The 24,907-nt window shown below is 39.5% G+C and overlaps 1 protein-coding gene and 1 long non-coding RNA gene across 2 annotated transcripts in view; both read left to right on the forward strand.

The window, feature by feature from the left end:
• Positions 1–24,103, forward strand: part of LOC134210389 (syntaxin-7) — a 33,247-nt gene extending 9,144 nt beyond the window's left edge. Inside the window, exon 8 of the mRNA XM_062686440.1 lies at positions 23,384–24,103. Coding sequence (XP_062542424.1) covers positions 23,384–23,473 — 90 coding nt within the window. The 3' untranslated portion in view covers positions 23,474–24,103. The remainder of the gene's footprint in view (positions 1–23,383) is intronic.
• Positions 5,631–6,165, forward strand: LOC134214781 (uncharacterized). Its single transcript, XR_009979909.1, has 3 exons — positions 5,631–5,888; positions 5,947–6,038; positions 6,094–6,165. It is a non-coding gene; the product is annotated as an uncharacterized LOC134214781 (long non-coding RNA).
• Positions 24,104–24,907: the final 804 nt, after the last annotated feature.

The raw sequence follows: 24,907 nt of genomic DNA on the forward strand, positions 1-24,907 counted from the left end.
TGGGCACACTGGTCGATTTCGCCGTACACGTACAAAACTTCTGTGCCACCGTAGACGCGTGTGGACTGCAGGAGTATATGTACAACGTCACGTTACTTCACCAGCTGGTTAGCAAGCTACCACCATCGCTCAAACTCAACTGGGCGCAGCATCGTTTAACGATGCCTACAGCTAACCTGGCGACTTTCAGCAGCTGGATCTACGCCCTAGCAGAAGCCGCCAGTGTCGTCACGTTTCCGCCGTCGATGCAGTCTGAAAAGCTTACCCATAGCGAAGCTCGTGGCTCCATAAAAGGTAATGCGTACCTCAGCGCCCATTCCGAGACACCGTCTATCGCGGAGAATAATAAAACTTTGCTGAAGGAAGATTCGACCTCAAAACCAAATCCGGCGAAGCAGGGTTGCCCAATCTGTAAAGAAAACTGCAAATCCGCCGACAAGTGTAGGCGCTTTTTGGAACTCTCCCGAGAATCACGCTGGGCTGTTATCAGGGAGTTCGGGTTCTGTCGTACCCAGGCTTGTAAAATGTCATATGCATGTCATTTGACTAATTTGTTCATAACTTTCTTCAGAAGCCAAATTTACACCATAATTTTAGATGTACTCATAATGCTTGAGTAGGGCTGTATTTTTGTCCAAGTGTACATTACTCTAAATATAACATCTGAGGCTGGAAAGTCGAAACTCTCCAAAATGTCACGTGTCATTTGACATAATGTCATTTGAATGACATTTTGCCTCCCACACCTCAGATTACATATTTACAGCAATGTCTTGTTAGACAAAGTTGTAGGCACATTTAAGCGCTATAAGTTCGCCATACATCAGGAGTTGATAGCTAACTCATGAAAAAAGTTCTGGGAAAAATATGCAAACGAATGCAAATGACATTTTACAACACTGGTCGTACCTGTCTTTGTACGCATAAAGGGTACTGCAACGCCAAGCCATGCGGAAAAAATGGGTGCACCTACCGGCATCATGAGCTGCTGCACAACGATTCAAAGGCAAACCCTCAGAGCGACGCAGTCGTGGTCGAAAAAGGGAGTGGACCGTCCGCTCCACTCTGCCCGAGTCCATCCGGATGCAACACTCATCAATCGGCTACCAGCTCAGCACTATTTCGCTATCTCCCTGTCGTACTGTACGGGAAAACTAATGTAGTTCACACGTACGCCTTCCTAGACGAGGGTTCCGAGCTTACCCTGCTCGATCAAGACCTTGCTGATGTGCTCCAGCTAGATGGTGTCGAAAGACCGCTGTGTTTGCGGTGGACCGGTGGAACTGAACGCTGTGAACCGGATTCCCGAGCCTACAATCTTCAAATCACTGGAGCCAAGGTGGGAAGCAAGCGGTTCGATCTCAACGATGTGCGAACGGTGAAGGAACTGAAGCTACCGCAACAGACGTTGGACATGACCAAATTCTGCGAGGAGTATCCACACCTCCGAGATTTGCCGATTGATTCCTATCGAGATGTGCAGCCACGTATTCTGATCGGAACAAAGCATGCTCATCTGGGCCTCGTCTTGAAAAGCAGAGAAGGAGAGTTTGGGCAGCCGATCGCAGTGAAGTCACGGTTGGGCTGGACAATCTGTGGAGGACAGGGCGATGGGCACGGAGCAAATCTACACCACTACAGCTTCCACATCTGTCCATGTAACACAGAAGCAGACGAGAATCTCCACCAAGCGATGAAAGAGTACTTCTCTCTTGATAGCCTCGGAGTTACCAAACCGGACAAACTGCTGCTATCCGTCGAAGATCAACGTGCACTCACGTTGCTCAATTCGCTCACTCACCGCCGGAATGATCGGTATGAGTCCGGGCTATTGTGGCGATATGATGACACGCGCCTTCCACATAGTCAATTCATGGCGCAGCGGCGACTCAATGCTTGAACAAACGGATGGAGTAGGAATCTGATCTGCAGACGACTCTGCAATCAAAAATCGAGGAGTATCTAGCAAAAGGCTACATCAGGAAGCTCGGCGAGGAAGAAATTAGCCGGAAAGTGCCACGCCGATGGTATCTACCAATTTTCCCCGTAACCAATCCAAACAAACCTGGAAAGGTACGAATAGTGTGGGACGCGGCTGCTAGCGCCCACGGCATTTCACTTAATTCAGCCCTCCTCAAAGGACCCGATCTACTGTGCAAGCTGCTCACGATCCTTCTTCAGTTCCGGGAACGTCGCATCGGACTCACCGGCGATATCAGTGAAATGTTTCACCAGGTTCAAATCCGCGCAGAAGACCAATTCTCTCAGTGTTTTTACTGGAAGAACGAACGTGGTGAAACGGAAGTGTACGCCATGCAGGTAATGACATTCGGGGCATGTTGCTCTCCAACTACTGCGCAGTTCGTGAAGAACACCAATGCCGACCAATTCGCGAATGAGTATCCAGAGGCGCATCAAGCCATCATAAAGTCCCACTACGTTGACGATATGCTGGTCAGCGTAGACTCCGAAGAGCAAGCCATCCAGTTGGCCAAGGACGTAAGATATGTCCATCAGCAAGGCGGATTTGTGATTCGAAACTGGATCAGTAACTCTAGGAAGGTTTTGGCAGCACTACACGAGGTGGGCATCAGCGAGAAATGTCTTGATCTGTCCTCCGAACTAGCCACGGAGAAGGTTTTAGGCATGTGGTGGAACACGACCGATGATGTTTTCACTTACAAAGTTAGATGGAATCGCTACGATCCGGCTCTGTTAGGAGGTGAACGAAGGCCAACGAAGCGGGAAGTTCTACGTGTCTTGATGACCATCTTCGATCCGCTAGGGCTGATTTCTCATTTTCTGTCGTATTTAAAGATCCTGCTGCAACAAATATGGCGATCCGGTGTACAATGGGACGAACATATTGACAACGACTCCTATGAAAAATGGCTTACCTGGTTGAAGGTGCTCCCAAGAGTTGAACGAGTGAGGATTCCCCGGTGCTACAGTTCCCAGTACCCTACAAGGGAAGCCGACGAAGTGCAGCTACACACAATGGTAGATGCCAGCGAGAACGGCACGGCCGCCATCTGCTATCTTCGCTTCGTACGCGACGGATACTTTTCCTGCTCCATTGTCGCAGCCAAATGCCGAGTTGCCCCGCTGAAATTCACTTCGATACCACGATTGGAACTCGAAGCTGCCGTGGTTGGTGCACGGTTATCGCGTACCGTCCGTTCTTTGCTGGATCAACTCGGACCATCGGCGATACAGCCAATACGTCGGCCACAGGATCAGCGAAATCCTCGAAATATCCGAAGCACACGAATGGAGATGGATCCCTGGCAAGCAAAATCCTGCAGATGACGCCACCAAGTGGAGTAGTCTTCCAGAATTGTCATCTGAAGACAGGTGGTTCAATGGTCCCGACTTTCTTCGATGCCCTGAAGATGACTGGCCGGAACCGCACAATCACAAAGATTCGACCGACAATGAATTACGTACATCGCTTCTGGTACACCACACTCTTCCGGAGTCAGTGCTCTGCGTCAACAACTTCTCGACATGGGAGAGCCTACGCAAGGTTGTCGCATACGTCCACAGATTCATCGATAATTGCCTCAACAAAAGCCGAGGAACACCTACAGCAACCGGTTCATTTGAGGCGAAGCATCTCCTCAAAGCCGAACGTACCATTATTCGACTCTGCCAACAAGAATCCTATCCCGATGAGATGACGACGCTGCAAAATCCAACTAAACGACCCGAAGCCACGATGACCGTTCCGAAATCTAGCCCATTGTATCAGCTGACACCCTGGCTAGACGATAACGAAATCATGCGCATGCGAACCCGCATTGCTGCATGTCACTACGCCACTGATGATGCCAAGAACCCAGTCATTCTTCCGCAAAAACACCACATCACCCGCCTGATAGTGGCACACTACCACCGCAAATACCATCACCACAACCACGAAACGGTAATAAATGAAATCCGCCAGAAGTATCGCATCCCTCACTTGCGTGTTTGCTATAAGCAGGTGCGTAAAGATTGCCAGCAGTGCAAAAACCAGCACGCAGTTCCAAACCCACCATTCATGGCGGATCTTCCGCCCGCCCGCCTCGCAGCATTCTCACGAGCATTTACGCACGTCGGAATTGACTATTTCGGCCCAATCGAAGTCACAGTCGGCAGAAGAGTGGAAAAGCGGTGGGTAATGCTTGCAACGTGCCTGACTATCCGAGCGATCCACCTGGAAGTCGCTCACTCCCTTAGCACAAGCTCCTGCATTATGGCCTTTCGAAACCTTATGGCCCGCCGTGGCATACCACAGAAGGTCTACAGCGACCGCGGCACAAACTTTGTTGGTGCAAATAGAGAATTGATGCAGATCAACGAAGTCATGAACGAACGCGAATTCATGAAGGAATTTGGGAGCTCCGGAATCGAGTGGGTCTTCAATCCACCTCTCACACCACATATGGGTGGCAGCTGGGAGCGGTTGATCCGCACTGTCAAAACCAACCTAGCTGTAGTGTGTTCGTCAGTAAGGCCTTCTGACGAAGTACTTCGGAATTTGCTGACCGAAGTTGAGAACACCGTGAACTCGCGGCCCCTATCTCACGTGCCGCTTGACGACGACTCGGCACCAGCGCTGACACCGAACCACTTTTTACTTGGTTCATCTAATGGATCGAAACCGCTATCCGATCTCGACGACAGCGGTGCAGCTCTCAGACAGAACTGGCTAAAATCCCAAATCCTGGCAAACCAATTCTGGAGGCGCTGGGTAACGAGCTACCTGCCAGAAATTACCCGCAGGAGCAAATGGTTTGAACACGTGCAGCCGATCGCCGTAGGAGATGTCGTCATTATTGCCGATCCTACACTCAAAATAATTTCCACTTAGAAGGTACTGGAAAACATATGTAGATTTTTTCCATCTAGGTTCGATTGTAAAACTTAAATATTTCGTTAGTGATGGTACTCACAGCTCTCAATTCACTTAAAAATTGTAATTAAATTTAAGTGAATTGAAATTTCAACAAACACATAGATTTTAAGTGAATTGGCATTATAGTTTGAGAAATATCCGTGTTAGTAATAATAATTCCCATCCACTAGAAGCAGACGGGACCAAAAACAGAGTAATGAAATATTTATTTCATACTCACATTTATTTTTATAAATTGCTCTTATGACATTTTTGAACAATTTTTCATTAGCGATTGATGGAAAACATACACTTCGGTCTGAGTACCCCACTCATATATTTTTCTTACATTCGTGACAAGTAGTATTTACTAGAAAAGAACATAGATATTGTTTTCTACGTTTTCATTTAAATTTCACTACATTTCTTTTTGGTATGCATATGACATGTGAGTAAGTTTTATTAGACACAAGTAAGGTCATCATAAACGTCGATTTTTAAAGCCTACCTGATTTTTATAGTGGAAATTAAGTGACAATTATTTTGAGTGTAAACTACCCCGCAACTGTTGGCCGAAGGGGAAAGTTATCGCCACCAAAGTGAGGAGAGATGGACAAGTTCGGTCCGCAACGGTGAGGACATCGAATGGAATATACGATCGCCAGGTGACAAAATTAACGGTTCTAGATATTAGGAGCGACAAAGAGTAAGTTAACCCACAGTCAACATACCTGGGGGGAGTGTTAGCCGACGCGCGTCTAGCGCACCTTCCAGTATCACCTTAATAAATCTACTACTACACTTTAAAGTTTTTCTAAATACGGGAGGCTATCAATCACCACATGGGAGGTATGATAATAGATAAGAGGAGAATAGAGGATAAAAACAAAGATAGATAGTTAGCAAGCCAAAGCGAACTGATATTTCCAAACAATTAAGAATAATTTGTTTCCCATAGTCATAGCCTTTCTATAAAGTAGTTTGAAGCGGTGATAATAATTTAGAGCCGGTAAGCCATGAATGTTCTATCGAATCAGATAAATAACCGATATGTGATTCATAACTAGGTTTTACACTACTAGTGCCCGCAAGTTGAATTCCCAACCGTTAGACTGTTAGAGTACCGCCAATCATTGTGAAGAAGTACTAGACTACACAGGTGAGATTGATAATTATGAGTGCAACATGAATTATGCTCATTAATCTATCATTAGGCCGCTCGAGTCCAGCACATGCAGTAGTTCCAGAACGAAGCAATTGTGATTATATACAAGAACTAAACGTAAGTGCTCATAAAGTTCATTGTCAATTCTATGTCACTTCTTGCACAGGGGTTCACCCACACTTTTCAAACGGAACAGATGCTATGAACTAATAATGAATTAAAATAATTTACCCCCTATCACACAAATAGTTAACGTTAAGAATATTATAACTGATACACAACATAATATGTCATTCAACAGGAAAATTATATTCTTCCAAAACCGAGCTGTTTGCGTTTGTATTTCCTGCCGGTCGAAGAATAGTATTTCGGAAAATAACTCCCGTTGAAACGACTTTCAACATCTACGGAAAATATTTTGGTAATTCTTTCGGATAGTCCTTCGAAAATTCGTTTGGGGATTCGTTCTGGAATTCCTTTACAAATTCCTTCGGAAAATTATTAAGGTTTTGAAGATTCGCGTAGGAATTTCTTCGTTTTTTTTTTCAGGGATTCATTTAAGAGTTTCTTCAGGAAATCCATCGGAAATCCCTTTGGAGATTATTTCACAAATACCTTAAGAAATTTATCCAGAAATTCTTTCAGAGCGTTAGCGTTGAACTTAATTTCTAAATTCAAAAAAGACGTTAATCAAAATTTTAATTCAATCAAAGTCAATTGCCTATATTCCGGGGATTAAACCACCCGACTTGGACATTCATTTACAATGTTATGAAAACTCATATGTGAATATGTACATTATGTGGAAGATAATGATTTGAAAAATGTATTGGAGGAAACCACTTTCCCTTCGATGGGACTCGAACCCACGACACTACAGTACGTTAGACTGGTGCTTTAACCAACTAAGCTACAATTTGGGAATCTCGTGCTCATTCAGTAGCCGCTAGGTTGCGAAGGCCGACGGAAGTCCTTCGTAGCTTAGTTGGTTAAAGCACCAGTCTAACGTACTGTAGTGTCGTGGGTTCGAGTCCCATCGAAGGGCAAGTGGTTACCTCCAATACATTTTTCAAATCATTATCTTCCACATAATGTACATATTCACATATGAGTTTTCACAAAATTTAAAAAAAATCAGGATTTGTCAAAAATTCCTCCAGAAATTCCTTCAAAATTTTCTGCGAATCTTTCAGAACTTTCTGCAGGAAATTACTTAGGATATTCTTTTAGTTTTTCCAACAACTCTTTCAGAAATTTCTTTGGAATTTTCTTCGGAATTTCCAGAATTTCTTTAAACATTTATGAGTAAATTCCTTTAGAATGTTTTTCGGTAATACCAGCGGAAAATCCTTTTGAGAATATGTTTGATTTTTCAGGAATTCCTTTGGAAAATAGTTTGGAAATACAATTTGATTTTTTTTGTGGAATCCCTTTAGGAAATCTTTGCCCAATTTAAATCCACTAAAGAAAACGGATACTTAAATAATAAATGAATATTCATGCAAACGGTGCAACGAAAAGCAAGCCTTGTGTTTCCTGTGCCTCTTAGCCTCTTATTTCCTGTGCTTTATATAGATATAAAATGAAGAATTCAATTCTTCGGGTCATTTTTCTTAGTAACGAACAAGTTTGTAGGAATTGTTCACAAGAAAAGCTGTTTCACACTGCTAGCTGAGCCTTATATAAAAAAATAATATTCGCCCATAAAGTACATGATAGTACAACATTTAAGTAGTGTAAAATAAGGATGATTACTCATGCTTCGATATAACGTACAATTCGATATAACGTACAACTTTGAAATCGATATGTACGTTATATCGAAGTTTACCTGTATTTTGAAACTATTGACTAAGATTTTTCTTAATAAAGCTTCTTGTATCCGTCGGATGATGCTTTGTTCTTGGCATATGCTCTTATTGGCATTTCACCAGTAGCTAATGGAAGATGTTTTACACGACAATTTATAAATTGGTATACAGTCATGCAAGAGACCTTCCGGTTCAGATTTTTTTTCAAAGGTCAAACATTATCAACTAAAATAGTGTTGTTATAGCGTATTTTTATTATAGATCCTCTATACAAATGATCGTTTTGTGGTGAGTTGTTTTTTTGATTGACAACCTTATTTACTCTATTATTTACTGTGTTTTGTCGCTCCTAAATATGTTTTAAGTGGCCAACATTCCACCACAATTTCAGGATAATTGGATTTTGAGTTGTTGCCATAATATGAGGATACTGAGATGAGCATCAGCTTGAGACTTGACAAATTTGGCGAAAAAAATCAAGAAAATATAAATTGTTCTCAGGTGGATTTGCAAGATTTGACAGATGTAAAAAAAATATTTATTGAGTAGATATCATAGAGAGGGAATCAAGTCTCCCCAATTTTGAATATTACATGCTCTATCGCATTACATAGCAAAAATCGTTCATGAATACGCACAGCAACTTGGAAAATCTGCGTATTTTAGGGGAAAAATATTTAAAACTCCAGAGATTATCCTGCATTATAAACAGGAGGTCTAGCGTCCAATCCCAGGGTCGTTGTATCTGAATCTTTTAAATTTTTGTTTTGTTTTCTAGAAAAACGATCCGTACTGTTGTTCCTTTTACACTAAAAATTCCAAAAACTTTCATGTCACCTGTGACAAATCGTAGAGTTCTCTGCATCTTTCTTAAGTAGATGTTTAGCTAAACCAGTGATCGTAATTTTCACTCATTCTCACGAGAAGAGAATACTCATTTACGCAGATTTTCGCCGAAAAAACATTTTCGGTAAAGGACAGGTCTTATGAGTGATAACCATGTTTCGCTCACTTTCAGTGGCGTAAGAATTTGATTTGCTGGCAATACTACTCATAGTTTTGAGTAGTCCTGCTTTTGACTGATATTGAGTTAAATCTCCGTGAGATTAAAAGAGAGGGGAAAACAATTTTACTTAGTCACTGAGTAGATAAAAGTTAGCGTGTACGATTTTCGTTCGTGAGTTCGTTCTAAGAGAGTTTTAAGAGAAAAGAATGGTGAGTGAAAGATGTTTTCCGCAGGCTACTGACATCCTATTGTTTAGCCCAGCGGTTCTCAACCTTTTTCTTGAGAGGTACCCCTTCGAACTTTTGCATTAATTGAGGTACCCCTGATTTTTTGGTGTAAATGCAAATAAGCGTAATTCATAAGATCTATGAAGAATGGACCTGAAAACTAACGGGATATATGCTGCCTTGAATCGCATATTTGTCCAATATGAATAGGAAACCCAGCAAAGATGAGACAGATATGCAATTCACGGCAGTATGACTCTTGATAAAGTTGGATGAAGTTTTCATTATTCCGTGAAACTTTCCAATTCAAGTTAAGTTTATACATAAATACTTTTATGACTATTGGAGGCTTCTGAGCATCTTAAAAGGAGGATTCCGAGCCCCTTTTTATCGGCGGCTTTGTAGCTACTTGAAGAAGGTTTATAAGCCTCTTGAAAGAATAATTCCGAGCCCTTTGAAGGGAGGTTTCCGAGCCTCCTTTCAAAGCTTCTGAATCTCATGAAAGTTGGCTTCCGCGCCTCTTGGTAAGAGTCCTCTGAGCTTCTTGAAGTTAGACTTCCTAGCCTCTTGAAAGGAGGCTTCCGGGCCTCTTGAAATGAAGCTTCCGGGCCTCTTGAAAGGAGGCTTCCGGGCCTCTTGAAAGGAGGCTCCCGGTCCTCTTGAAAGGAGGCTTCCGGGCCTCTTGAAAGGAGGCTTCCGGGCCTCTTGAAAGGAGGCTTCCGGGCCTCTTGAAAGGGGGCTTCCGGGCCTCTTGGAAGGAGGCCTCCGGGCCTCTTGGAAGGAGGCCTCCGGGCCTCTTGGAAGGAGGCTTCCGGGCCTCTTGAAAGGAGGCTTCCGGGCCTCTTGAAAGGAGGCTTCCGGGCCTCTTGAAAGGAGGCTTCCGGGCCTCTTGAAAGGAGGCTTCCGGGCCTCTTGAAAGGAGGCTTCCGGGCCTCTTGAAAGGAGGCTTCCGGGCCTCTTGAAAGGAGGCTTCCAGGCCTCTTGAAAGGAGGCTTCCGAGCTGCTTGGAAGAACACAGCAATTAGTTTTGAAATTTCTACGTCTTGTAAAATTGCAGCAGAATTTTACAAGCAAGAACAACTTAAATTTATTTCGATATAAAAGAACAGTAAGATCAGTTGATTGTTACGCTTATTTGCATGCTCCAAATATGTGCATGAAAATACATTTAAAACCACAACATATTTTTATCTGTCAATGCTTCCGAGCTACTTGGAAGAAGACTTTCAAGAAACCTAGGGTGCTTCCTTGCAACATGGCAACCAAGCTATTCGAAAAAAAATCTGTCATGCTTTACAAACGGAGGATTCCGAACCTTTAGACCCTAGATTTTAGTTCAGAAGCATATCTTTAACATATTATTCAACATTTTGTTTCGATCAGGTAGATCGCATAAAAGATTTTTTTTATTTGTTTATCCAACGTTTTGTCCTTTTGATCTTTTGTTCCGCTGCCCTTCATACACTGTGCTGGTTATGATGGCAGGATTCAATTGACTTTGATTTATTTACCGCCATGCGTATTGTACAAAGTTTTGAAAGAGAGAAAATATACAAGTATCAAAATTTTATAAATAAGTTTTGATTGGAATTGTAACACGTCCGCCATTACGGATTTTTGGCCGAGGTACCCCCTAGGTCCAGCGAAGGTATCCCAAGGGGTACATGTACCCCAGGTTGAGAACCGCTGGTTTAGCCCATTGCCAGATCGTAGCCAGGATGTCCCGGGAACTATTTTTTCATATTCCTTTTAAATGATGACAGCGGTCTATGTCTATTAGGGTGGCTCAAAAAACACTTTTTCAATTTTTTGATGGGCCGCCTTCTTATTTGGTTCTATTTGATGCCCTGATGCTCTGGACAAAATTTCAGCCAAATCGGTCAACGTTTGGGCGGTGCTAAACTCGTTGGAAGTTTATATGCAAAAATGTATGCTGAAACATCCAAAAACAGTGATTTGCAGTTAAACGGCACAATTTACGATCAAGAACAATGATACTCATTCAGCTCTTGTAGAATTAAATACAGAATGTTATGCTGAAAACCGTGAGAAGAGCATCAGGGCATCAAATAGAAGCAAATAAGAGCGCGGCCCATCAAAAAAATTCCGACATTCGCACTAAGTGACCAGCCCACTGAAGTCTGTCGTATTTTATACGATTCACAATATTTTCTTCTTTGTATACTTGATACAGCTAATGATTTATGTGTCTGCGCCACACACCATTTTCCAGTTTCCCTACGAGTACTGTAAGCAGCACTTTTCGCTCAAAAACCCCGAAAGCTCTCCGGTCTGCCTCTTTTAATGTCTATGCTTCATGGCCACTGGTAGAATCAGAGTTTTGCATAAAGCAAATTTCGTTTCCGTCTGCATGTTGCGGGACCTAAGCTGTTTACGTTATCCGTAAAAGGCCCTAATCGCAGCAGCAATACGTCTTTTCACTTCACGGGAAACGTCATTGTCACATGTCACAAGCGTTCCAAGGTAAACATATTCTACCACAACTTCAAACACACACCAAACACGACTAGGTCTTCCTCTATCTGTACCTGCCACCTTGTACTTTGAATTAATGGTGAAGCCTATCCTTGCCGTCTCCCTCTTCAGTGGGACAAAAGCCTCCACTACTGCTTTGCGATCGATTCCAATAAGGTCAATGTTGTTGGCAGGAGCATATGCGACCGTGTGATGATAGTTCCGTTCCTCTGCACGCCTTCGAGTGCAATGTTGAACAATAAATTCGAAAGTGCATCACCCTGCTTCAATCCGTCTAAGGTCACAAACGAGGTTAACACTTCGTCTGCAATCCGAATACTTGATTTCGAGCCACCTAGCGTTGCACGTACCGTCAAACAGGGTGACTTGCAACAGCGGGGTGTTGCGTTTTCTCAGGCATTGCAAATCATCCCATCATTCGATCTTTTGAGCAAAGATAGTGATCAAATAATGGGATATCGATCTTAGCTATCTATCCGCTCAGTAAACAAAGTGCAATGTTCGTCATGGAGAAACATTTTTTCACAGCTTTTGTTGTAGCAACACCTTCGCAACGCGAACAAACCCCGAACCGCGCTGGCTATCCGGATCATCATCGATAATATCTTTCCAGAGGGCTCAACAAGGTATATAATAGTGATTAGGGATAATATCTTTGCACAAGCAAAGATAATATTCTGTGCTCAGATGATATTGCAATGCCTGCGTTTTCTACAAGTTTTTGTTTTTTTACAATAAAAATATACCCAAACATCGACTTATATCATCACGCGTCCCTAGTTTACATTGTATTCGTTGTTCCTAGTTGGTATTTAGGTGAAAATATAACTCACTGTTGTTTTTTTTAATATTATTTTGTGAAACTGTTTCGTAAATTGAGTCACACGTCCGTGTATCAAATTGAAAATTATTTCGCCAAAATTGATCCCCTCTCCAGTTACAGTATCTAATAAGGTTTGTAATTCCGCAAAAACTATAAAATAATAAAATTGTTTGTTTTCGAAATATCAACTTTTTTGAAATTTGTCCCCATGCGGGGTGACTTGCAACAGCTGATACACGATAGTTTTATTTTTCAAAAACCGCTAATTCAGTTTTTAAACATTTTTTTTAACTGAAATTAATTTTAATATTACAGAATTTTTGTACCATGCCGCGAAACTACAAGAAAACTGCAGGAAGTCGCATGTATGCTATTTTTTCAAAGGAAACTTTGCCTTCAGCGGTAGAAGTTAAAAACACAATTAAAAAGTTAAAAACACAACAAGGTATATAATAGTTTATCCGGGAAGCCGCTCGACGGTACGATTTGACCCCAACAACAATTTCACATTATCTTAATACAGAAAATAGTAAAACTAAGTCAGATTCACAGTGGTCAAGCGGTGTTGAATCCCCAAGAAGATCCAACACTGGTGGATGGTTTGCTTTTCAAAAGAATGATCCTAAAATAATCGTGGAAATGTGGATGGCAGGGAAATAAAGGAGAAGCGTTTTAAAAACAACTATCCAGGGAATAATCGATTGTGCACACTATTCTTAAACCGACATAAAGCACTTTCAAACCGATGAATTGAAAATATCAATCAATGCGTTGAAATCGTAAAAAATCGGTATGAGAGGAGGGGGTTCCCTCAAATAAGGCCCCTGTATTGGCAGTGGGGAAGAATGACCCAGGATGAACAATCACTATGATTAAGTTGTTCTAAAACATGTTATGATTTAATTAGATGAAGTGTTGCAAGTCACCCCGTAGTAGGGGTGGCTTGCAACAACCATCATTTTGATATTATTTTCATATTTTTATTACTGTTGTATATCTGATTATATATCTAATCACTAATATTAGGACACATTAAAAGTATCATATACTAGTAGAATGAATAAATCCTTTTAATTCAGAATTATTGAGAGAGAAACTTGAAAGTGTTGCAAGTCACCCCGTTTGACGGTAAGGTACACTGGGGGAAGTGGAAAAAGGGGGTAAGTGTAAAAATCGACTCGAAAAATTAGAATTGTACATACTTAACCGTTTTTTCCACATCATAACATTATGCAAGAATATACTTTGATGCTCACACTAATATTATGATCGAATTTGTATAATACATACACTAAGACGGTTAACGCTTGAACTGTAATTTTAGGTTTCGCAAGAAGTTGATTTTTGCATTCATAAAATGAATTCTTATTTGCACCAGTTGTCCCTCTTTCAAGTGAATTTATATTACAGGTGACCATTATAATACAAATAAACTAATCCCATTCAATTGGTAGTGGTTTGTACCAAGAAAGCAAATATTCAAAGATTTTACACTTACCCCAGGTATCAAACACTGTGGGGGAAGTGGATAATGTTCTAATTATGCAATTTTTTCTTTCCTCCAGGGTCTATTACGATAGCTGTGAATCTTAATATGTTCCTTCTTTGTTATCATTGTGATTCCAGTGGTGATTCGACTAATATAAATGAGAAAATGCCTGATTAATCCTCCTATCGGTATTGATGCCTTTCGCATGTTTGTAATATGAAAAAAATGTATAAGAAAGTTAAAAATGGCACTGATAGGTAAATATATTCTATAATTCACATTAATTTTTATTCATAACAAGTTTCGCCGTTGAATGGAATTTTTTTGCAAACAAATTGTTTAAGGACAAGTGCTCTACAATAGCTGATAATTGTGTACGTGCTTTGCGCACACACATACATACAAATACGCACATACAGACATCATCTCAATTCGTTAAACTAAGTTGATTAGTATAAGTCCCATTTTTCCTTTAAAAAGTTCATCTTTGGGACGAACATATAGATTTTACGTACACTAAGTGTTCGAGAAGGCAAAATCAACCCTCCACTAGCTATTACGAGAATTCCTTGAGGATCTATTCCGTTAAGATAATGAAATTATTCCACAAAAGATACTCAGAGCAATTTTCGTATTGATTTTAGTTACATGTAACTACTCGTCACTATTAAATGTCAAGGTAACATGGGTTTTTCACTTACCCCACCCCACTAGGGTAAGTGGAAAAACAACTCCTAATTTTAAAATCAATTTCCATAATTTTCAAGCGACCAAAATTGTACGAATTACCGCACAGTTGGTGCAAAATTGACTGTTTTTGATAGCCCATTTTGACTGAACGCATTTAGATCATTTAAACTGGTTTTACACTGATTCAAACATGGACTATCGATTTTTCTTTTCCACTTCCCCCAGTGTACCTTATCAGTTTAATCAGTTTCGCCGGCAAACCATGTTCGGACATTATCTGCCACAGCTCATTTCTCTTCACTGAATTGTACGCTGCTTTAAAATCAATGAACAGATGATGAGTCCGCAAGTTGTACTCCCTGAATTCCATTTTGGAAAATGGCATATAAGGTACAGTGGGGCAAGTGGGTAAAGGAAATCGTATATTTCATGTTCATCAAGTCATAAAAGTTGAAGATAATATTGAAATTGATCATATTTATGACATAACGAATCATCTATCCAATCTTTATATGCCTGCGAACAAGATCTTTGGAAAATACTTGTAGGATACAAAATATTTGGAAAACAAAAAAAATCGGTTTCAATTTTTCACTTGCCCCACATGTGGGGTAAGTGAAAAAATGATTTTAAAAGAGAATTTTTCAATATAAGAACACATTTTCTGTTCATATATTTCATGCAAATGATAATTATACCGAATAGAGCATAACAGTGATCTGTTGTGGTGCGTTTTGACACTTCATGAAATTCATGAAAGTGCCTCCATTATATGATTTTTGTAATTTTATGTTTTTTTTACTTCAATTTTTTGAGATCTAATATCAGGGTGGCCACCGAACCGGGAAAAACGGGAAAAGCGGGAAAAAGACGGGAAATTGAAGTCACCGGGAAAAAAAGCGGGAAAAACCGGGAATTCAGGACATGTACCGGGAAAAAAGAAAAAGTTTTCAATGAAGTTGATATAACAAAAAGATTTATCCTTTAATATTTATTATTCTGTCGCATTCCAGCTGAATAATTATATGATTTTAGTGCATGGCGTGTGTGTGAGGTACAAAAATTAAGTACACAGGATTCTGTTTTTACACGATTTTTTTCGTTTTTAATTTTGATCGTATGAGTTCAATTTTCCACCAAAGTCTTTGAAACATCTTTCAAAAAATCCTAAGTAATTCAAAGAAAAATCACATGGTAATTAATATGCGTTAAACCAAGGATGTTATCGATCATTTAGTAATTTGCGTTCGATCATTTAGTAGTTTGCCAATAACTCATTCCAGAAGCTGAATTTCAAAATGTATTGCATGGTGGACTTCTAGAGCGAAAGTTTTTTTACAACTCTGCCTAATGGTTCGTTGTAAGAATTCAACTAATAACGGAGATATAGCGCTAGTTGCAGTAACTTAAATTAAATGATTGGAATTTTGTTATCATTTAGTCTAAGTAACTGAAACTATAGCTATAACTCCTGTACTAGTGGAATTCAAACAACGGACCATTAGGCAGAGTTGTGGAAAATCCTTCGCACTAGAAGTCCACCATGCAAAACATTTTGAAATTCAGCTTCTGAAATGAGTTATTAACAAACTATTAAATGATCGAACGCAAATTACTAAATGATCGATAACATCCTTGCGTTAAACATTTAGGATGAGTGCAAAATTGAGAAAATGTAAATTGTGTAAAAACAGAATCCTTTGTAGATCTTTTCCCAAATCCAGTTTATGTTGTCAATGGATCGTTTTAATATTAATTTCGAGTGACTTATGTTTAAAAATTTTACAAATCATTGAAAATTGGAATTTTTTGATATTTTATGGTTTTGCCTGTAATATTTCAAAAAGTAGGTAAAATATCTTTATTTTAATATTTTTGCACAACTATCCTCGCAACTAACCTTATAAAATAGATGGTTATGAAGGTGAAGGATATCTCTATGATATTTTTCAATTTGTTCCACGGAAAATAAGGAACAAGTTCCTAAACTTAATTCTAACTGAGGGAACTTTCAAACTTTTTAATTATAAATTCAATATTTCATTTCAATAGATTAATTGCCTTATTATCGATTTAATTTTTAAGAGAGAATAATGTCTTTGCTCACATAATTTTGAGATAATTTGAAAATTCTCATCAGTTACTCAGGAAGATATTCTTTGAAATAGTCTGAATAAGGTCAAACCGAGAACGCATTTCGCATAACACGTTGTTGGTAATTTAATATATTTATTTCAAAGGTTCGATACAAATGATCAGTTGTTTCTATACAAAACTAACCTCCGGTTTGGTTAGAGAATAAAAAACCTAGTTAAAGTTCAAAAACTGTTACCTTATTCTTTTCAAGTAAAATAAAAACCGGGAAAATTTGACAAAATTTATCGGGAAAAGCGGGAAAAAACCGGGAATTTGAATATCGAAATTCAGTGGCCACCCTGTAATATGTTATCTCCATTTGTGTCTAGCACTACTTTCTATTTCAGGTTTTTAGTAAGATAATGAACCTTGGCGATAATGCAGATAAATTATCCTTGAAATAATCATCAAACCTGGAATCATATTGTGTTTCATTAACAATCCACTTTGATAAGAAAATTATTTTGAGCTTTTTAGTGGAATGTTTTCACCTGTCATAAGACGAGTTTATACAATCCCATTGAATTCCACCACTTAATTGTATCTTGACAGATACGTATTTCGACCTCAAAAGTAAGGCCGTCTTCAGTGTCTCGTACGTCGAGTCAAGTACGAGACACTGAAGACGGCCTTACTTTTGAGGTCGAAATACGTATCTGTCAAGATACAATTAAGTGGTGGAATTCAATGGGATTGTATAAACTCGTCTTATGACAGGGGAATCCACTTTGGATTTCAGTAGAAGAGTCTATATTACCAAATAAATAAATTTAATAAATTTTGATATATATTGTTGATATATTTGCAATAGTAGTGATTCTTGTATTTAAGCTATATAAATAACATTTTTTCACGAATTATTTATCAAACATGGATTATTTAAAACACTGACATGCTTGGCACTTTGGGTTCCTGATTTAGTATTACCACGTATCACTGTAATAACCAAAAGACTTCGAATGAGTTCGAATTGGTATCATTTGTTTATATACGCTTAATAGAAATTATTTGTGCTTGGAAAAATAGAGAAATGCATTCAGTGTCGGAAAATTTTCACTTGCCCCACCCATGGTAAAAAACAGGCAAATCCATAAAATATTTTTTTCAAAATTTATGATGTTCATATCAATATTTTTGTGGCTGGAATTCAAAACTACAAAGAAAACCAACTTATCAATGCACTAATTGAATGTGTTATGGAAACCAACATAAAAAAATATTTGTATTTATTGACACGCAAAACAACTTGTGCAAAAGATAAACTTGAAAGGTTAATAAACTTTTACTCTCGCATGTTGAAATGGTTCATTATTTCATGTTTCACTTATTCAACGCATTGATTTGAATGGCCTTGTATGATTGTGAAGTGGAATTGAATACACTAAGGTTTTTTTTACGTCGCTCCATGTACCGCGTAAAAAAAAACCGCGTAAAAAAAACCGCGTTATTTCAAAAAAACGACGTAAAATATGGTACATGCTCTGTGTGACTCATAGAACAGATTGTGTTCAAAGCCGAAGTTATTGGTCATCCAAATAAATCCCGAAGCAAGGCCTTCAGATCTACACGCGTAACCAAAGATCTGTCCGCCTGTTTCAAATATGGTACATGCTCTACGTGACTCATAGAATAGATTGTGTTCAGAGAATAAGTTCTGGGTCATCCAAAAAAATTCCGAAGTAAGGTCTTTGGATCTATACGCGTAACCAAAGATCCGTCCGCCGGTTGCAAATATGGTACATGCTCTGTGTGACTCATAGAACAGATTGTGTTCAAAGCCGAAGTTATTGGTCATCCAAATAAATCCCGAAGCAAGGCCTTTAGATCTACACGCGTAACCAAAGATTTGTCCGCCTGTTTCAAATATGGTACATGCTCTGTGTGACTCATAGAATAGATTGTGTTCAGAGCATAAATTCTGGGTCATCCAAAAAAAATCCGAAGTAAGGCCTTTAGATCTATACGCGTAACCAAAGATCTATCAGCCTGTTTCAAATATGGTACATACTCTGAGTGACTCATAGAACAGATTGTGTTCAAAGCCTAAGTTCTTGGTCATCCAAAAAAATTCCGAAACAAGGCCTTTAGATCTACACGCGTAACCAAAGATCTATCAGCCTGTTTCAAATATGGTACATGCTCTGAGTGACTCATAGAAAAGATTGTGTTCAAAGCCTAAGTTCTTGGTCATCCAAAAAAATTCCGAAACAAGGCTTTTAGATCTACACGCGTAACCAAAGACCTGTCCGCCTGTTTCAAATATGGTACATGCTCTACGTGACTCATAGAATAGATTGTGTTCAAAGCATTAGTTCATGGTCATCCAAAAAAATTCCGAAGTAAGGCCTTTAGATCTACACGCGTAACCAAAGATCCGTCCGCCGGTTGCAAATATGGTATATGCTCTGTGTGACACATAGAACAGATTGTGTTCAAATCCTAAGTTATTGATCATCCAAATAAATCCCGAAGCAAGGCCTTTAGATCTACACGCGTAACCAAAGATCTATCCGCCTATTTCAAATATGGCACATGCTCTGCGTGACTCATAGAATAGATTGAGTTCAAAACATAAGTTCTTGGTCATCCAAAATTTTCCGAAGTAAGACCTTTGGATCTCTGGATTCTGGAACCCATTTTGATGAGCTCAGCTGCGACACCATCATTACCAGCTGCTTTATTGGTCTTTAGCTGTCTGATGGCATCCTTAACTTCCCTCAGGGTATGGGCAGAATTCCGGTGTGTAGGCTAAACGGTGATTATGCTTAAGCTGAAGAACCGGTCTTTGATCCTCAACCTGCACATTCTCTCATGAATCGATCACCACCAGATCGCGCCTTTGAATATCGCCCATCACTATGGGGACAAGAATGCGAGGTACACAGTATATTATATGAACCACACAGAGCATGTACCATATTTGAAAAAAGCCGATAGATCTTTGGTTACTCGTGTAGATGTAAAGGGCTTACTTTGGATTTTTTTTGGATGACCAAGAACTTATGCCCTCCTTAGCCGTGCGGTAAGACACGCGGCTACAAAGCAAGACCATGCTGAGGGTGGCTGGGTTCGATTCCCGGTGCCGGTCTAGGCAATTTTCGGATTGGAAATTGTCTCGACTTCCCTGGGCATAAAAGTATCATCGTGTTAGCCTCATGATATACGAATGCAAAAATGGTATATTGGCTTCCCTAGCAGCACACATATTCCATATAGGTTACTGCAACTCATGTGTGACCAGATTTGGTCGCAATCAAGTTGCTGCAACCAGATTTGCCTGATTTGTGCTACTCGGGTTAGAAATATCGCAGTTCATAACTGTGGAAGTGCTTAATGAACACTAAGCTGCGAGGCGGCTCTGTCCCAGTGTGGGGATGTAATGCCAAAAAGAAGAAAAAGAAGAAGAACTTATGCTTTGAACACAGTCTATTCTATGAACCACGAAGAGCATGTACCATATTTAAAACAGGCTGATAGATCTTTGGTTACGCATGTAGATCTAAAGGCCTTACTTCAAGAATCTCTTGGATGACCAAGAACTTATGCTTTGATTACAATCTATCCTATGAGTCACATATAGCATGTAGCATATTTGAAACAGGTGGTTAAATCTTTGGTTACACGTGTAGATCTGAAGGCCTTACTTCGGAAGTTTTTTGGATGACCAAGAACTTATGCTTTGAACACAATCTTTTCTATGAGTTACACAGAGCATGTACCGTATTTGAAACAGGCGGACAGATCTTTGGTTACGCGTGTAGATCTGAAGGCCTTGCTTCGCGATTTTTTTGGATGACCAATAACTTAGGTTTTGAGCACAATCTATTCTAGAAGACACACAGAGCATGTGCCATATTTGAAACAGGCTGATAGATCTTTGGTTACGCGTATAGATCTAAAGGCCTTACTTCGGAATCTTTTTGGATGACCAATAACTTATGCTTTGAACACAATCTATTCTATGAGTCATGCAAAGCATGTACCATATTTGAAACATGCGGACAGATCTTTGGTTACGCGTGTAGATCTAAAGGCCTTGCTTCGGGATATTTTTTGGATGACCAATAACTTCGGCTTTGAACACAATTTATTCTATGAGTTACACAGAGCATGTACCATATTTGCAACCGGCGGACGGATCTTTGGTTACGCGTGTAGATCTACAGGCCTTGCTTCGGGATTTTTTTGGATGACCAATAACTTAGGCTTTGAACACAATCTATTCTATGAACCACACAGAGCATGCACCATATTTGAAACAGGCGGACAGATCTTTGGTTACGCGTGTAGATCTAAAGGCCTTGCTTCGGGATTTTTTTGGATGATCAATAACTTATGCTTTGAACACAATCTATTCTATGAACCACACAGAGCATGCACCATATTTGAAACAGGCGGATAGATCTTTGGTTACGCGTGTAGATCTCAAGGCCTTGCTTCGGGATTTTTTTGGATGACCAAGAACTTAGGCTTTGAAAACAATCTTTTCTATGAGTCACTCAGCGCATGTACCATATTTGAAACAGCCGGACGGATCTTTGGTTACGCGTGTAGATCTAAAGGCCTTGCTTCGGGATTTTTTTGGATGACCAAGAACTTAGGATTTGAACACAATCTTTTATATGAGTCACTCAGCGCATGTACCATATTTGAAACAGCCGGACGGATCTTTGGTTACGCGTGTAGATCTCAAGGCCTTGCTTCGGGATTTTTTTGGATGACCAAGAACTTAGGCTTTGAACACAATCTTTTCTATGAGTCACTCAGCGCATGTACCATATTTGAAACAGCCGGACGGATCTTTGGTTTCGCGTGTAGATCTAAAGGCCTTGCTTCGGGATTTTTTTGGATGACCAAGAACTTAGGCTTTGAACACAATCTTTTCTATGAGTCACTCAGCGCATGTACCATATTTGAAAAAGGCTGATAGATCTTTGGTTACGCGTAAAGATTTAAAGGCCTTACTTCGGAATTTTTTAGGATGACCCAGAACTTATGCTCTGAACACAATCTATTCTATGAGTCACACAGAGCATGTACCATATTTGAAACAGGCGGACAGATCTTTGGTAACGCGTTTCTTCGGGATTTTTTTTGGATGACCAATAACTTAGGCTTTGAACACAATCTATTCTATGAGTCACACAGAGCATGTACCATATTTGAAACAAGAGGACAGAACTTTATAGATCTCAAGGCCTTATTTCAGGAGATTCTTGGAACAGTTTGAGCATAGATCGGAAGACATTCCTGGTTTCATATCACAAAAACCATGTACCATATCACGATCCATACTAGCGTACTATGACCTACAAACAACACCTAGCAAACAAATAGGAAGAAGCCCCGTCCATTATAAGTCCCAATTTAAAATTTTCTAAGTCCCCAGTAGGCACCGGCATCAAAAAATCTTCTAAGTCCCCAGTAGGCACCAACATATAAAATTTTCTAAGTCCCCCAATAGGTTTTTTTTTACGTCGTTTTTTTGAAATAACGCGGTTTTTTTTTACGTCGGTACCGCGTAAAAATATCCGCGTAAAAAAAAACCGCGCAAAAAAAACCGCGTAAAAAAAAACTTCAGTGTAATTTTGTGCTTCATCAGTGAAATATTTGCGTTTTTTCACTTACCCCATTTACCCACTTACCCCACTGTACCTTACGTCACTTTTTCAGATTACGGCAGTATATGGGCATAACAACTCAGCAGGCTGTAACAGATGTATATTCTGAGAACACTGAGCGTCATTTCAAGTATAAAAAAAAATAATTCTTTGTGAATGCTTTTTTTCTCGGTTTTCCGAACAAAAAGGAATTGCCTTCCTACTCACCCGATTTGGATTGAATTAATCATTCGGTATGGTCTATCTTGAAATCAACAGCCATCAAAACACCGAACATATTATCGAGACATTTGAAATCATGTCACAATCGTCAAAAATGTGTGAAAAGTATCTGTATAGAAACGTGCGGCCATCGTGATTTTTTTTCAACACGATCGAAGGCGTACAACTCAGGATACAGGGGTCATTTTAATGTGAACAAATTCAGCTTGGTTTATGTAGTCCTATAACATGCAATGCATGCTGATTCTTTAATTTATTCCAAAAAATATTTAAAAACCTTTCTTGTTGTACGGATAATTTGCAGACACCCTGTGTTTGCCGTGTTTCAGATGTTTGTAATAAAACTAGACCTAAAATTATGTAGGTTAGACGAAAAAAGTGTCAGAATAATCAAAATTCTCCACATTTTGATGAAACATCTAACATTTTGGCAAGGCAAAACGCCCTAGTGGGACTAATCTACAATGTGCAACGCGTCTCCATGCACTTTCCATGCCAGAATGCTGATTCGCCGACTGGTGGTGCGTTGTTTCTTAAAGCTGCCAGATAAAAGGCATTTTGCCTCATGAGTTTTCCGGCAACAACATATCACATTTTTCCACATTTAATGTTAATATTATCAATATGGTTGAGATTTTCTACAATTTTAAGATGGTATACAGCTAACACATTAGACAACAGTATTTGCCTCGCTAGGGCATATTGCATTTTCTTCCCCTATTTTTAGCATTGTTCTTGCAAACGTCTAGATAAGAGGCTCTCTTTCCTATATATATAAGTAAAGCTTATACATGTTCTCTCTCATTATTCGCCCACAGAATAAAGCCCGCAAAAAGAAGCTGATCCTGGCGTTGATAGCGGCGGCCATCCTGGCGTTTATTATTCTAATCATTATCATACGTCATTAGAAGCGGCGACTCCTGTGAACTATTACACTCCGACGTAGCGCGGTTAGGCTTAGTTTGTATATGTACCTATATTTACCAAGACACAGTTATTGGAAAGATGCAAATGGGAAGGAATAAAACAAAGTGTAATATTTTGACACACTACATTTTCTATTCATATTTAACGAATCTAAACTTACTACAATTCGGTTTCTAGTGCTTATTTGTGTCCTACTTGCTAAACTTTTATTCCTTGGTGCAAAATTTGCTGAAAAATGAAATGTGTTCCGATGGGCTCCTATCGGAATGTGATAATAAGGTAAAGCAGATGATTACCACAGATAGAAAAGATGAATCAAATTGAGTAAAATGGTAATTCCTATGTAAAGTGACGTGATCTTTGTTTTGTTTGTAGCTTTCGAAGATGATTTGATATTATTCAAAAAAATGTACTACTTCTATTATTTATACACATGTTCTAAGCGATACGGTCTTGTATTATTACTTATCTCAATCACGACTGTTCTAATAGGCAAAGATAAATTAGTACACACGCATGCAAAATAGAAATCCTAAATAAATAGTTTATAATTTAAAGATGATACAATTATAATACATAAAATACATCCAATCGTCGAAGATCCAACGAAACATCGTTACAACTCTCGTCATTTGTTCCGAAATGTCCCAATAAGTCATATTTTCCTACAAACATGCATCCTGCAAGAAAAATAAAACCCCTTCGAGTCTTCCTCGCGCAAATGGTTTATTTATCTTATGCTGGAAGATTGTGTTTACACCATCGCGGGCACAAATCATTTTTTCCCATACTGTGCGATCCGATACTCCCCGTTCGTTCAGAATCCGGATATCATTCATAACAGCCCACCGCCGCGACGAAGGGCAAGAGGGCCATTCATGCACAAATCACAAATCGGGCGCAAAAGTGTAAACATACATCCTTCCTTGCCGGACGGAGCAGCGGCGATCGAAGCAATGACTGCTTTATTGGCCGCATAAAACAATAAAAATGCATAAGCAGAATCACGTGTGGTACGGTGGTTGGTCGGAAACATATTATGAGTTAATGAACCTTATTTTTTTCTGGAATGGAGTTTTAAACATTTGTATTGCGGTGGGTGCGATGGGAACATGCGAAACAATATCTGGATGGTTTGTATAATTTGGGTATCGAATTCGAATTCCCTGCGAGACCGACCGGCGAGTTGATCACGGAAGCGATTGGGAAAAAAACGGTGCATCGTGTGTGGCATTTCCAAATCCATGAGATTTGGTTAGAGAATGTTATGATTGGTTATAGCTTTCAATAATCATTATATTGTGTAATTGGTGTAATCATGAATATTAATTGGTTGGTGTAAGCTTCTAAGCCCATTCTCTTGCATGTTTTGAGTCCAACTACATCAAGGATCTCAAATGTTGATTGTTCAACAT

The sequence above is a fragment of the Armigeres subalbatus genome, chromosome 2, assembly GCF_024139115.2.
Source record: "Armigeres subalbatus isolate Guangzhou_Male chromosome 2, GZ_Asu_2, whole genome shotgun sequence".
Taxonomy (NCBI): domain Eukaryota; kingdom Metazoa; phylum Arthropoda; class Insecta; order Diptera; family Culicidae; genus Armigeres; species Armigeres subalbatus.